The sequence below is a fragment of the Humulus lupulus genome, chromosome 3, assembly GCF_963169125.1.
Source record: "Humulus lupulus chromosome 3, drHumLupu1.1, whole genome shotgun sequence".
In the NCBI taxonomy this organism is placed as follows: domain Eukaryota; kingdom Viridiplantae; phylum Streptophyta; class Magnoliopsida; order Rosales; family Cannabaceae; genus Humulus; species Humulus lupulus.
The window spans coordinates 227,742,150-227,758,346 of NC_084795.1; the positions used below are offsets into that span (position 1 = coordinate 227,742,150).

A 16,197-nucleotide genomic window follows, 5' to 3' on the forward strand; every position below is an offset into this window, starting at 1 on the left:
AGGAAAGGACATTTCAGGGATTGCTTCTTGCACCGAGTAGGCTGTGATAGGTTTTTAGTGAAGGGTCTTAACTGACCAATGCTTCAACGACACAGGTAAGTTCGACAAGCAGAGAGTATAGGAATGACATGGATAAGTCATATTTAGATTGGTTAGGAATGTGTTGGTCTACTCCCAATTAGAAACAGAACATGAATGTCGACTTCGTTGATAATACTAAGATTGTTGAAGTAGGGTTACGGGTAAGGCTCCAGATAGAGTAAGCTTCATTTCTTCAAGGGTATTAAAGGTCATGTTATAGAAGGTGATGGGATCATGTATGAAGGAGTTCAATCAGAAGCCACAAAGAAACTACCAAAGAACACAAGTGGGGTGAGAAGTACAAATAGACTGATAAGACACGTCAGCTACTACTTTAAGTATCTTCGAAGATAGCTATACCCAAGATTGAGGTAACACAAGAACCTAAAGTTTGTCTGAATGGATAGTTTCATACCACATTTTTAGAAGATAGACTAAGGATTGGTTAGCACACTATGGTATTAGACTATGCATGCAGTGGACTGATACAGGAGGACAACATGATGGATACTATCCTTGCTTAAAGGGTGATGCATCGAGGATTGTTCGTGCTTCACGGTAGATGAAACAATAAGAACATAAATGTTATACATGGAACATTAAGTTCATTGTAATACCAGATAGCCACAGTTAGGGTGCAGTGATGACACCTATGGAATAGTAGTGCATATAGTAGTATAAGGAATTAAAGTGTTCGATCACTCATAGAGGAATAATCATGAGACTAAGGCCCTAGTGGGAATCAATGGGTGAGGCACATTGGAAACCCTTGATTGGGTAGAGAAAATTAACATGGAAATGATCATGCCCATCCATTACTCAGCTTTAAATGGATCTAGGCCTCCCTAAAAAAACTAGAGGGTAATACTCCTGGAATCTTCCACAGAGAAATTCCCATCTGCTCTCAACCCTAGGCTGAGCCAAACCTGGTGCCACTCCTGGCACAACATAGGAAGAGGTGCTCCCCAACAGACTCTGCTGTTGCTTTAGACACCTGATCTCTTCCTCATGCCTCTGCAATCTTGATTTCAAATCTATGACTATCTGTTGGAAACTCTAAGGGGCAGATGAAGAACTCAACCCCTGGCTGAAACTCCCAGCCTCTGTATAACCACCACCAGGCCTCATATCCGCCTTGGCTATAAACCTTCTCTGCAGTCAATAACTTGACCCATTAAACATGATGAGCATATCAAGAGTTTTCCCCCACAGGATCAATCTTACCACACCACATTCACAAATCACTGCAATGCTATAAACATTCCCATGGCATTCATACATCAATGAAAATCCCTGCTCTTCCAACATTCACACCATGCCTCAACTCCAGCATGCAAATATCACAATTATGTAATCATGGAGCAGGTAATCAAATGATCATATTCATAAATATATTCATGGAGCATATAATCATATAGTCAAGAGCCAAGCTCTATCAGAATCTCATGCTCCCTAATGCAATGTGCAGGTAAACCATTCACAATCTATTTAAGCAGCTAAGCACATAACTACAAAAATAGTTACCATTCCTTGAGTGAAGCTATCTTCAGTGATGAGTGTACATGCCCAACTTGTCTTCAGGAACACATAAACCTTGGCATGCTCTGATATCAAAATTATAACGCCCCAACTCCAAGGACCGCTACAGTGCACATTGCAAACAGGGCTAAACTCGCTAATCGAGTCGTTTGGCCATAAACGTGTAACTAAGTGTGATTAGCGGTTTAGGGATTAAAAATTTCGGTTAAGATATAACGTTTCACTAGAACGTTTAATATATACATTGGGATCTCAAAAATATAATTTTAGAGTCTATTACAAGAAAATATTTACAACAGACCGTTCTAAGCGGCAAAATAGGGTTTAACCCTAGTTCCACTTTCAAACCTCGCCCAAGTATTGGTCGAGCAGCTGCATATGTACACATCATCACCTAATCTCTCCAACTCAAGGATGGTCCAACTTTCTTTTGCCTTTACCTGCACCACAAAGCACCCGTGAGCCAAAGCCCAGCAAGAAAACTCATATGCTCATAAACAGTCATATCATGATATCAAATCATATCTGGCATGCCTAGCAAACATAGCTCTATTCAGCATGCAAATGAGTTCAAACGATGCTGGGGTATCCAGAATAAGAAATCCTGTTCTTCTGATTGGAGGACTATCAAGTCAATCCTAATCAGATGAGTGACTGCCAAACAAGTCACTAATCAAATGAGTGTCGCAACATTTGAGGTTCCGATAAACCATGCTGAGTGACCAACAACCAAGTCACTAGGGGCCTCAGTGCCCAAGCCATGCATATGATGATCAAAATGATCATACAGAGCTCATAGCTCTGATCAGATGAGTGAATATCACTTTGAGGTCCTGTTAAACCATACTGAGTGACTGACAAACAAGTCACTAGGGGCCCAGTGCCCATAGCTGTGTAACGACACCATTACCTGGGCTTTCCTGCCATGGCTCTTATCAAATGAGTGACTGACAAGCATGTCACTAAGGGCCGGTGCCCATAGCCATGTGACCTAACAGTCACGGGGCTCGCTGGCCCTGACTCTAAATGACTAGGCTTTGGCTAGTTAAGCGCTTGTTTATATTCATCGAACTTGGGGTCGGTCCTGCATTAATTCTCTTTGAGTCATTCAATGCAGAAGGTCGATTTGATCTAATCGACATGGCTTGCGTGGAACACGCTAAGGCCGTCCTGACTAATGAGTCAGCGCTATGTGACCAGTGTCCAGTACCACTGCCGAACATGACTAATGAGTCACAACTTCACAGTTGATACTAACACCTTTGCCAATTCTGACTGATGAGTCAGTGCCATGCACAAGTAAGCATTGCTACCAAACATATATCATATGTCACACTTCCAAAGATGAGGCATTCAACATGCTTACTTAACAATTGGGAGCATAATAATGATCATGCGCAAACACAGAGACTCAAGCTCTGACCAATCTCATATTCATCATTCATGGCATGCCCTAATCTCATGTTTCTCGTGCTTCACATGCATCACATTTAGCCAACCAGCATGCCTCAATAATAATCATATGCAAATGGGAAAAATTGCCAAGCATTCATTATGCTATCAATGTTTACATTTAAACATCCAACATGCATCAATCATAGCCATGCATGTCACACATGGGGTGCAGTTTTCTTACCAAAGATTCGAGCTAGAATAAATAAAGGAACCTAAACTTACACAAAAACTTCCATGAATTCCCACCACTAACACCTCAAATTCTCAACTGAAAAACCATAAGGAAACACAGAGTATGGCTTGTTTTCATGGATGAATTCCTTACCTCAAGCTTGATTTAGATCCCCTTCAATGATTGAACCAAAGTCCTAAGCCCTCAAGCCTTGCTCTCCTAGCTTGCTACCTCAAATTGGCTCTCAAAAATCAAAAGGAAGAAGGAGGAGGAATAAGTACGGGAGAGAAAGAAAGATGAGGATGATGATGCTCTGTTTTCTTTTCATACATTTTCTACAGCCTTTAAATGATACATATCCTTTGCCAAATGACCATATTTCCCCTAGGTCAAATAAAGGCTTCTAAAGTAATCCCAAGGGTAAAACCGTCCTTTCCCGCCTATCTCGTTAATTATAATTAACACCCTCTAATTCCCGCTACTCTCAATATTCTCCAATACCAATAATTCATATCCCATCACCCTTTAATTCTCGGCAACGTTCTAATCACCAAATTATCCCGAGACTCACTCCGAGCCCCAAACTTAAACCCGTTATGACTAGACCGAAAACTTGCATTCCATGATCGTCTCATGCCAAATGGCTTGAACCAACCCACATGTAATGTGGTAATATTTATAATTCACCCCCATGCATAAAAATACACAATCACGCCCTCGACATGCCAAATTACCAAAATGCCCTTTGCAATTAAAATATGAACCCATATGCATGCATACACCATCATATAATAATATAATTCACATAAACATTCATTTAATCATTAAATATCATAATAAATCAATTATGGCCCTCCCGGCCTCCTAATCAAGGTCCTAAACCTTATTAGGAAATTTGGGGCATTATAGAGCCCATTTGTGAAAGTAAGGGCATATTTTTTATATTGGCCCATTTTAGGCATACATGTGATTATATGAGCGTAAATGATTGGGACCACATTATTATGCGGATATATTTTCAGTATACTGCTCGAGACGTTCCTAGTGAGCAGGTTGACGGAATAGTCACAACGGGGTCCAATACCCGGCTCGGGGCGAGCCTTGGGGTATTTTGGGAAGTTTAAAGTATATTTGGGATTTTTCGAGTAATGGGTAAGTATTCGGTAGTTAGTTTGGAAAGACGGGATTAAACGGTAATTTATAGGACTACTCGAGGAATTAGCGGGAAATGTGGTAAATGACAATTTTTCCATTGGGGCCATTTAAGGTTAAGGGTATGCTTAAGGGTGTTTTGGTCCTCTAGCCAAGGGATAGGCTTGGTTTAAGGACTTCAGTAGAAGCTTGGGATGGACTTGAATCTTCTTGGGAAGCAATTAGAAGGAAAAATAAAGTAAGGTTTAGCTTTCTCTCTCTCACTTTCCACCACTCACATTTTCTCTCTCCCTTTCTTGTGCCTAAGGGAGTTTTGAGGTTATGGAGGAGGGAACTTAAGGAATTCAGCAGAAATTCTGGAGAATTGAGGCTAGAAGTAGACAAGGAATAGCTGGGGCATTTAAACTACAAATTGAGGTAATAATTCTGTTCTATTTTGCAAGGAATTCAAATGTTTAGGTTGAGTTTAGGCTGGCTTTTGGATGTTGAATGACTTCTGGTTTAGGGTAGTAATTTTAGTAGGTTTTGGGGTTCTTAGTTTGGTTATGTTGCTGTGATATGAAGTCTGGGTTTAATTATGAGAATAGGGGTTGAATTGGGTGAAGTTTTATGGGTTTGGCTCAGAGAAAACAGAGAAGGAAACTAGGTTTTCTAGGTTCGGAGGCCCGAGCTGCATCCTTATTCTTCAAATGTCACGACCCACCTGTTTGAAGGGGCTAGAAATGCCTCTGATTTTCCTAAGCGTTGCGGCATGGGGGAGCATGTCACGACCCATGTCCTCCAGCAGGGAGGGCCTTGCCCTCTGACCAAGTAGTGGGATGCCACCCTAAATGGAAAAATAGGGGATGTTAAGTTTTTTAGCTCATGAACTCAAATGTTAAGGCTCGGGAGGGATTTTACTACATGGTCTAGTATAATTCAAGGTCTCATAGGCTATCATTTGATTCCAAATCTATTGAATGGTTTAGGATCTTATTGGTTATCCACTATCGCATTGTGACTAGGTTATACCGCAAGGGCTCAGGATTAGGATCGTGCTCGGGGTTGTCATACACTTGCTGCTCGGGACCTGAGGTAAGAGAACTGCACCCTAGTTGTGACTGGGGGCTTAAATCCCCTTATATGAATATGAATATACTTGTATCTGGAATATATGGATGGGCATGCTTGTATACGTTGCCATTGATTATGTGCTACGCATTATGTATTGTGAATATATACGTTTGTAGACCGGCCTAAGGGTGCTGGGGGCCAATAGTAAGCATTCAGAATGCAGCCTGACCTAAGGGTGTCGGGGTCAGCTAAGAGACTAGGGGACTCACGTAAATGCACCGGGCTTGGGTATTATACCATTTGTAGAATTGTTGTTCACACCTAATCATTTTGATTGACTGATGAGCTTGATTTACATACCTAATTGACTTGAATATTACTTCTGGTTGGTTATTTATATCCCATCATTAATTGAATTTGATGATAAATATTTACTGTGTTTATATTGTTGCTTAGTAGTGCATGTTTTTTTTAAGTTTTCTTGCTGAGCCTTGGCTCACGGGTGCTACGTGGTACAGGTAAGAAAATAGATAGCGTGACCATCCATGAGTTGGAGAGCTTCAGGGGCGGTGTGTACATATGTGGACTGTTCGATCGCCACGGTCAGGATAGCTTGGGAGGAACTAGGGTTAAACCCTGTTTTTGTACTTAGGACGGCCAAATTGTATTCTATTTGTCTTTTATGAGTCTGTAAACTGATTTTGGGATCCCGTGTATAAACTTAATATTTTAATGAAAAATAAAAATTTTGTTGACCAAATCGTTCAATACTTGACCTTGACTTAGTCTTTAATTCCACATTTTAGTTTCAAATGACTTTCTTAGCAGGTTAAGAACTATTTTAAACACACAATGTAACGGTCTTGGTTGTCCACGGCGTTACAACTATTTTTTCAAGCGTCTTCTTCGAGACCCTTTTTGCAAGCGTCTTATTTGAGACCTTTTTCACAAGCGTCTTCTTTGAGATCCTTTTTGGGCTAGGTGACCTTAGCCGACCAAGGATTATTATGCGGACCCTTTTTTGGTCTTTGAGGTGATCACCCCTTGAGTTGGGACCCTTATTGGGAGATGGTACTTGTGAAACCTCACAGGCACCTACTTTCAAGGCCTTTTAATTGATTGCGTGGGAGTTTCTTTTCTTTTCTTTTTTGAAAAGACCTCTATGAAGGCCCTTTTTCCCTTGGTAAGGTGACTTGGTCAATCAAGACTTTGGTATCTCTTTCGGCTCCTCTTTTGTCTTTTGCGATGTGGTCCCTTTATAGGGTTGGTGTGTTTGTGAGGAGGTCACTTTTGAGAACCTTTTGAATTTCTTAGATTCTATAAGGGTAGCTTGTCCTTATAGATTCAAATGTTGTCTTATAAGGTTCACCGCTCTCACATATATATATTATAAGTACTTGTAAGCCTTGTACGCTGCTCCTTTGGGTGTAATGGGACCTTTCCCTGCTGTTGAACCCCCTTAACTTCATCAAATTATTAAAGGTGTCTACCTGATACTTCGGGTCCATAGTGCCCTAGTACGGAGTCATGTGAGGCTCTTTGAAGTTGGTGGGGAGCTGCTCAACATGGATCTCCCTTGTGAAGGGCGATTCATGATCGAATTCATTGTCACCGCTGTGCCTCCTCAGGTGTAGCGACTATCTTTCTTCAAAGGTTTTACATTTCGGTGTCTAGTTCTTGCTTACTTTTGGTCAAGGAGTCCCTCAAATTCGAAGGTTTTGCCTTTCCTTTCCCCTTGTCTTTCGGAGGGCCCATAGGGGTTGTTGTCCATACATTTGACCTTCTATTGAGCTTCTCTCTTAGGTCGGGGGTGTCTCTTTAGAGGTGACCTCGACATCATTTCGATGACCAGTATCGTCCCTCCGCCTTTGCTCTCGGGGGCACTTCGCTAGCTTTGGGCCTTCATGGGGCTTCATCCGGGGAGTGTTGCTAGTGGAAAGTTGGTTGCTCTCGTCATCTATGTGGATGGTTGTTTATCCTCTCCCACGCTCCTTCTCCTTGTGCTTGGGAAAAGGTATGCTAAAAAATTATTGCAGTAGGCCATTCAACACTTCCTACATTTTTTCCAGTGTGGTTTCCAACCTTTGGTTCATTTTGTGTAACTCGCGTATCTCATCCTCATAGAAGCGAGTTCTTGATCTGGAACTCATAGAGTGTATTTGGGGACTCTTGCCTGGCCTGTGCATAGAGGAACTTGGATCTCGGTTGCCGGAGCGCGGTGCAGCCAGAGGTCGAGGAGGACTAATGGTTCTGCATGGCCTCCGTTAGGATGGACAGTAGGGGATGATGCCTCCTTCTCTTCTCCAGGTGTTGGATGCTCCTTCGGTGTACCTCCATTCTCCATTGGTGGAGGGTCCTTCCTAGAGACTCTCAGTTGGTTTCCGCCTAGGTTGATCTCAATATCTTATGATTCACTTAGGCATCTTGAATGCCTTCAAATTTTTCCTTGTTGAAATTGATGGAAGAACAATTGCTTGATACTTGTTGTTCCCACGGACAAAGCCAAACTATTGACGGTAAGAACTCGTCAACGAATTAAGGTCGGAAAACTCGATGAATTAACAAAAAACTAATGAACTTAGAAGAACTTGTTATAAACTTACAGAAAAATTGCTGAAAACTTGTATATTTCTCTTAGAGTAGTCTGGTGTTACAAGTATTTTCCAACCCCCTCCTTAGTTGAAGGAAGGTCCTATTTATAGGGGCTCTCTAATGGCTCTTAGTACAAACGTTCCCAAGGGGACAAAGAGGTGGTGGTATGATAGGGCGCCTCAGAGGATCATGGAGTAGACATTGGTGGTTTCGGGCTCTGGGCCTATCGAGCCTAACATTTGTCAGAGGCGTGGAAGTAGGTGTGCCTCCTCTTAGTACTTTGTACGAGCACTACTCTCCTGACTTATGTACAATCATTACTCATCTGATGGTCGTGTCTAGTTCGTACTTCGTACTACTCGAGCCTTTTTTGTACCTCTACTTTGTCTATATCATGATGAGCCCTTGAGAGCTTCAGTGTAAGATGCTCATAGCTTGAATCTGAGGAGAGACTATGCCTTTAGGCTGTATGGACCTATTAAGCATATTTACTCTCAAAATGATTGGTGTTCCTAAGCTTGTACTCCAAAGTACTTGAGGTCCTTTGAATAACCATCCTAGCCTCTAGGAAGCTTCACATGCATTATGTGGTCTTGAGTATGGTCAAACTAGTGTTTGGGCTTTAGGGAGGCCTTGAGCTTGCCCCTTGAGCTCGCCCCCACAAGGTGAGGTCACCCCTCCAGATGGCCCCCCAAGTCGCCCCCTGAGCTTCGCCCCTAGGGGTCCTGGTGGTCGTGTACTTGGTCTTGAGGCTCTTCCTGCCATCTTGATTCACCTCTTAGACACCCGTCTCTTTCATGGCTTCTTTTATCATTTATCCATGCTCACATTTATTTCTTCGTAAACAATAAACTCTATGGAGGCTTGAGCTCACCCCCAAGCTCCAGGAATGTGCGAGTTTGATCGTCGAGGATTTTCCTATCTCTTGGGAATCCTCTTGGGTGCTTTACTTAATGTGGAATTTGGACACTCATAATTGAGAATTCTTGTTGCATCGGAAGGGAGAAACAACTATCGCACAATGTCTTCATTCCATTCACTGTTCGATATAAATGAGCTAACCCAGCTGATCCCATCTCTCATAAACCTTTGAGGGACTAGGTTTGAGATACCCCCTGGGGCCCAATTATCAAACCAAATCGAAGTACTCTTCCCATTTCCAATTCTGCGACAAACTCCTTTAAGGAGTGTTGGTCTCGTCAGAAGAATATTCTTCCAAAGCCAAGAGTCAGAACTTTTCACGTCGATATCTAGCAGTGACCTACCTTTTAGGTATTTGGCCTCAACAATAGATTTCCAAAAGCTATTTTCCCCAATCAAAATTGAACAGGCTCTCTTCGTATAGAATGCTTTGTTAATCGTGGTTGTTTCTCTAAACCCCAAACCTCCCAGAGTTTGAAGTCTACATAAGTTGCTCTGAGAAAGAATGTGAAGATAATAGACGATGCATCCATGTAAGAGGCAATGTAGACCTCGCAGATTGAATAAGAGTGGCTGTTCCTGCCTTCGACAGCGACCTGGCCTTCCAACCTTGCATCCGAGCTTCATTTTGCCTCACCACAAAGTCGAGGTTCTCGTTATTTCTTCTACTTGTAATCAAGGATATACCAAGGTGGATCGAGTCTTTCATCATTCTATTCATCCCTAGAATATTAGTCACTTCCACAGAATCTCTTGTAAACGCCGAGAACCAGACCGAAGATTTGTTATAGTTGACTTTCTGGCTCGACTAGTTGTAGTCAAATTGGAGGAAATTAAGGAAGTGAGAAGCTTCTTTCTTTGTCACAGTCCCAAAAATAATAATGTCATCTACAAATAATAAGTGCATTATCATAGGTCCCCCGCGAGCTACTTTGAAACCATGAATCACTTTCTCCTCCTCCTTTTGAAGTATCAACTTGGAGAGAACCTCAACACCCATAGTAAAAAGGGCCAGGGAAAGAGGATTGCTTTGCCTGAACCCCCTAGTTGTTTTGAAGTTATCAAATGGAGAACCATTAAGCAAAGGGTGAACTTGACTTAGGAAATACAAAGGATAACCCAATCAATGAACTTCTGATGAAAGCCCCATCTCTCCATGATCACCTAGATAAATTCCCACGACTTTCTATCGTAGGCCTTCTCCATATCAAGCTTAATACGCATATGACCATTCTTTCCTTTTCTCTGTTTCATTAAGTGAATTATAACCTTCTTCAGCATCATATCATCTTGAATAGTGCGCCCTTGCACAAAATCTAACTACATTGAGGAAATGATCTGTGTAAGAATAGAGCGCAATCTAACTGCCAGGATCTTCGAGATAATCTTGCAAAAGGAAATCGACATGTAATCATTGACTGATTCCAGACCCTCCTTCTTTTGGGATAAGGATGATGTTCATTATGTTCAGGTTCAATATCAATTCTGAATTTGTGAAGAAGAACCTCACCATATCCATCAAGTCATTCTTCACTGTATCCTAATTGTGCAAATAGAACGATAATGGAAAACTATCCGGACTAGGAGCTTTATGCGCCGCCATCATCTAAATATAATTAATGATTTCATCATCTGAGGGTATATCCGTAAGCATGTCATTCTATAATGATGATAAATGGTGAGAAATTAGGCCCTCCAAATCATGAGGACAAACAGAAGGGGGCCACAAGTAATTTCCTTCAACCTTGTAATAAAAGCCTTGCCAATAGCAGAGCAAGAGTCAAGCCAGTTGCCATCAGGACCCTTGACATAACCAATGAAGTTTCGACATTGCCGAACGATGGTAGACACATGATAGAATTAAGTACTACGATCCCCATATTTAAGCCAAGAAATCCTGGACTTTTGCTTCCACAATATATCTTCGCGCCTCTGATGAGTGCATGTTTTATGCACTCAAATATTGATTTTTATCCTTAGAATGGCTTGTTTTTCCTTATTTGTTGTGTAGATTTGATGAGTTTCCTTTAAGTGTTCAGTAATTGATTTTTTTGGTGTTTTGAACATTATTTTGGGTGTTTAAGACAGAGAAGGATGTTTTACGTCACTCCTGAGAGGCAAGAAGTCGCTGAAATTCGAGAAAAAGTCAAACATGGAAAAGTTCAAGCGGCGTGTCGCCAGACATATGGCGATGCATCGCCTACAATAGGTGATGCGTCGCTTGGGTTTAGGCGACACGTCGCCTGTTTCGCCACAAAAAGAGGAAAACGAGTTTTTTCAAACTTTTTTCACTTGAGTTCAAAAGTAAGACAGCTAAGGAGGCTTATAGAGACTAGGGCATGACCACAACACGTATATAAAGGAAAAAAAACACATTTGGAAGGGGGAAAGTCATTGGAGAAGGATCTAAGAAGTGAATTGTTGATGGTGAGAACTCGTCAACGAAGTTAAGTTGGAAAAATTATCAAATTAAGATCACTAATCGGAAAGCTGTAAAAACTTGAACAATAACTCAAGAACTAGGATAGAACAATAATGGAGAATTCAGTCTTTCATTCACACTCAAACCTCTGCTACAGTAAAATTTCCAACCCCCTTTTAGGTGGTCTTAGAGTTCATTTTATAGTAGGCTCTAATGGCCTTAGGTACATAGTGGTCCAGGGGACCAAGTGGTACATACGTACTGTGTCAGGGGAGTGGCTTCAGAGGTCGTGGTTGTACAACCTGTACAGGAGCAGGTGTCAGGAGGATGTCTCCACTACTTGTCTGTACCCATGTCTGATGCGTGGTGGCAGGCGCAGTGGCGCAGGAGGTAGTGGTGTTGGCTCTGACCTATGGCCGTAGCGTACAGACCATTATCCTTACCCCAGCAGTCTCACTGGCACTGGTATCCGTACTCAGTACTTGGTCGTACAAATATGTCCCATTCGACTCGTACTGGATCCCCTAAGCATAGGGATCCCAAAGTGTGAGGAATGGGACCCTCGGTGTGAGGTGGAGGTCTTGGGTCCTTGGTATGAGATGCTTAAAACACCCCGAAGTCACCCACGGGCATAGGTGATAAGCACGTGGCATCGCCAGGCGTCTAAGTGGGCGAGGCGAGATGCCTTCTTCGCAAGCCTCCTTCGCAAGGCCTCCCTTGCGGTGTGGCTTGGACCCAGATGTGTGGCGTGACAGGGCGACGACCTCTTGAAAAGACGATGGCCCGAAGGGCCTCTCGAGGGCGTGCGCGCGATGGGCCTCGCGCGGACCTGCACACGGAGTGCCGTCGAGGGGCTCGCTTGGTGCCAGCCCCTACGTCGGCCTCGCGAGATGTACGACGCTTGGTGGCCTCGCGAGATGGGTGGCCTCGCCCGTGTGTTGGCCTCGCGGGATGGAAGGTGGCCAAGGGCCTCGCTTGGTGCCAGCCCCTACGTCGGCCTCACGAGATCCACGGCGCCTGGTGGCCTCGCCCATGCGTTGGTCTCGCGGGATGGAAGGTGGCCGAGGGCCTCGCTTGGTGCTTGCCCCTACGTCGGCCTCGCGAGATGCAAGGTGGCCGAGGGCCTCGCGAGATGTACGGCGCCTGGTGGCCTCGCGAGATGGGTGGCCTCGCCCATGTGTTGGTCTCGCGGGATGGAAGGTGGCCGAGGGCCTCGCTTGGTGCCAGCCCCTACGTCGGCCTCGTGAGATCCACGGTGCCTAGTGGCCTCGCGAGAGGGGTGAGGTGAGGTGCGATGGCTTCCCGAGAAGACGGTGGCCCAAGGGCCTTGCCTCGGCCTCATATTTTCTCTTGATGAAATTATGAGCGTTAACATGAATCAAGGAATATGAACGAAGTTCTTTAGTGCTCTTTGTTTTTCTTCTTTATTTCTTTGTTCCTTTTAGATAATTACAATATATTTGGAATTATAAACCACATCATGTGTGGCTAATTTTCTTATTTTGTTAGGGTGTAGATTGATCTCTTAACATGATTTTATTTCTATGATTTAATGCAAAGTCTCTTTTAGTCCAACATTGTTCTTGTGTTCTACTTTCAATCATTGTTGCTTTAATTGTCATTTTCTTATTTTTATTTATAGTGTATGAATTATAATTAGGGTTTTATTTAGATTATGAAAATTATTACTCGAGAGGGGAACATTCAAATAATCTGGCAGCAGGTAGAACGACTTAGGTTGTGTAAGATCCAAAAATAAGCATAAATCTAGGTAACCAAGATAACTCTAGATTGTGAAACTGAGAGGTGGGGTATTTAGGATTATTTCTAGAGTCGAACTTAATGAAGGTAAGGATAAATGGTCGTATAGAGATATAGGCTAGGTATCACTTACAAATTCTTTATGCGGCACTCGAGAGAGGGTATAGAGATAAAACAATGCTCCAGGTTTTTGAACATATTGGATTAATTTAGGCACATTAATGATTAGGGGTAAAATTATAATAGAGTGAAGTTGAAACCTTAACAATTGTTATTATCTTGAGTCTATTCACATTTAGTTATTTTTTCTTTAAAATTCATAGTTATTTATTATTTTGCTTCCTGCTATCTTTTGAAATTGAGTGCTTAGATAAAGTTAGGATTTACTATTTGCTATATTTAATTTATTTTAATCCTTGTGGGACGATATCTATCTTTAAACTACTTTACTACTTGTTTAATCTGTGCACTTGCAAGCATATTCATTATTTTTCGCAATGGGTTTCTGGCGTCGTTGCAGGGGATTAAAAAGAAATTAAAATTGAATTACTATAGCAAAGAAAGTATCGGATTTTAATCTAAGTATTTTTTTATTTAATTGCTTACTGACTTTGGTTTCTAAATTTTTTGTGGTTGAAGGTGTATGCGAAATGTCAGTCCCTCAAATCTCCTACCATTAGATTCTAAAATTGAAAGAATTATATCTTCTATTAGGAGAGAGCAACGAGCTAGCAAACCAGGCGTTGAGAGACTATTTTAGGCCGGTTGTTAATGAAAATTATTAAGGCATTCAAAGGCAACAAGTGAATGTCAACAATTTTGAGCTTAAACTAGCCTTGGTTAACATGGTACATCAAAATAAATATTCTGGGCTGGCTGATGAAGACCCCAATATTCACTTGGCAACTTTCTTGGAGATTTGTGACATGATCAAGATCAATGGGGTCACAGCAGATACTATAAGATTGAAGGTATTTGTATTTTCGTTGAGAGATAGAGTTTGAGCTTGGTTTCAATCTATACCTCCAGGAAATGTGACTACTTTGGAGGATATGGCACAAAAATTACTCACAAATTTTTCCCGCCATCTAAAACGTCACAACTAAGGGCTGAGATTACTCAATTTAGACAGATGGAGTATGAGCAATTGTATGAGGCATGGGATAGATTTAAGGAGATGCTCAACAAATTTCCTCAACATGGCATAGAGAATTGGTTTTAGTTCAACTATTCTACAATGGGCTCAACGGTCCAACAAGTTCACATATTGATGCCGCATCTGGCGGAACCAATCTATCAAAGACAACGACAGAAGCATTAATATTTTTTGAGGATATGGGCATGAATAGTTGTCAATGGGAGAGTGAGAGATCAACAGTTAGAAAGGCAACTGGGGTTTTTGAAGTAGACCAAATAACGTCACTGATGGAGCAGATGCTTGCTTTGACTAATCAGATTAGGGGTCTAACTGATAATAAAGTAACGACAAGTCAAGAAATAGTGAATTTGGCTCAAGCTTCTAGTTCAAATGGGATGATAGATGAATAATGCAAATATGTCAATCAAAACTACAACTTTAGGCCCAACAACAACTTGCCCACATACAACAATCCTGGCCTTCTCAATCATGAAAATTTTTCCTATGCCAACAATAGAAACGTTCTCCAACCACCTCAAGAGTCATCTAGACAAATGGGGGAGAAGCCTTCACCATCAATTGAAGAGTTACTGACGACTTACATAGTGGACTCCAAGGCAAGGCTAGATCAACATGACACTCGTCTCAACAATATTGAAACACATTGTACTAATATGGGAGCAACGATGAAGACATTGGAAACACAAGTGGGTCAACTGGCCAATACTATGAAGAATCAAATATCTAGATCTTTTCCAAGTAATACAAATAAGAATACAAAAGAGTGCAATGCAATCACTTTGAGGAGTGGAAAAGAATTGGGCCCTCCTACAGATGAGAAAAAAAAGGTTGTTGAAGAAAGAGCCATCGGTGGTTAATCCGGGTTCAATTACTTTTTCGAACAACCCACCCAATATTATTACTCCATTACCATTTCTTCAAAGATTTCACAAGAAGGCGATTGATGAGCAATTTGGAAAGTTCTTGAATATTTTCAATAAAATACATATTAACATTCATTTTGTAGATGCCCTTGATCAAATGCAAAACTACGCTAAGTTTATGAAGGAGGTGATGTCTAAGAATCGTAAGTTAGAGGATTATGAAACAATTAAGCTAACGGAAGAGTGTAGTGCCATTATCAAAAGACAATTACTAGAAAATTTGAAAGATCCGGGAAGTTTTACAATTCCATGTGTTATTGGTGAGCTACATATTGAGAAGGCCTTCTATGATTTGGGTGCTAGTATCAATCTAATGCCCCTCTCTATCTTTCAGAAGCTTAATCTTTGAGAGGTCACACCAACTACTATTTCCTTACAATTGGTGGATCATTCTTTAACATATCCTAGAGGTTAAGATTGACATATTAACATTCCTTACAGAAGATGTTATATTGAAGATTGATAAATTCTTTTTTCCAGTTGATTTTGTTGTGCTTGACATGGATGAAGAGCAAGAAATTCCTATAATCTTGGGAAGACCTTTTCTTGCAACTGGGAAAGCTTTGATTGATGTTCATAATGGAAACTTGACTCTAAGGGTGAATGGCGGAGAAGTAAAGTTCAATATTAGTAATGCTATGAAGTTTCCCAAGGAGCAAGCGAATTGTAATAGAGTGGATATAGTTACTCCATGCTTAAGATACTTTTTCAAGACCATGTTTTATAATGATCCTTTGTAACAATGTTTGACAAGTCGATTTCTAAAGAGGACCTTGGAGTGGATTTGTTAATGAATGATGTGGAGGTGGTTGATAGTGTCTTGGCTTTAGAAGCATTATCGATAGAAAAGGAGGTGTCTAAGAAGGAAGATATCAATAAGGCTCCTTCTCTTGATAATTACTCAGAGAAAAAGAATACAACTAGTGATGGGCTTGTTTTGAAGCAATTATCTGCTCATCGTCAGTAT

At 41.5% G+C, this 16,197-nt stretch overlaps 1 protein-coding gene and 1 non-coding gene across 2 annotated transcripts; one reads left to right on the forward strand and one right to left on the reverse strand.

The window, feature by feature from the left end:
* Positions 1-14,247: 14,247 nt before the first annotated feature.
* LOC133828025 (small nucleolar RNA R71) lies at positions 14,248-14,354 on the reverse strand. Its single transcript, XR_009890671.1, has one exon. It is a non-coding gene; the product is annotated as a small nucleolar RNA R71 (small nucleolar RNA).
* A 486-nt stretch (positions 14,355-14,840) lies between these two features.
* On the forward strand, positions 14,841-15,970 carry LOC133825443 (uncharacterized). Its single transcript, XM_062258381.1, has 3 exons — positions 14,841-15,159; positions 15,314-15,532; positions 15,639-15,970. Exons 1-3 carry the CDS (start codon positions 14,841-14,843, stop codon positions 15,968-15,970), a joined length of 870 nt encoding a protein of 289 aa, XP_062114365.1.
* The last annotated feature ends 227 nt before the right edge of the window (positions 15,971-16,197 follow it).

Bases quoted from the DNA above. Each gene is read 5' to 3' on its own strand.
- LOC133825443 (XM_062258381.1), top strand. From the start codon at position 14,841: ATGGGGGAGAAGCCTTCACCATCAATTGAAGAGTTACTGACGACTTAC. The intron at 15,160-15,313 runs GTTAATCCGGGT...TTCATTTTGTAG, and splicing joins TGAAGAAAGAGCCATCGGTG to ATGCCCTTGATCAAATGCAA. The intron at 15,533-15,638 runs GTATCAATCTAA...AACATATCCTAG, and splicing joins CTTCTATGATTTGGGTGCTA to AGGTTAAGATTGACATATTA.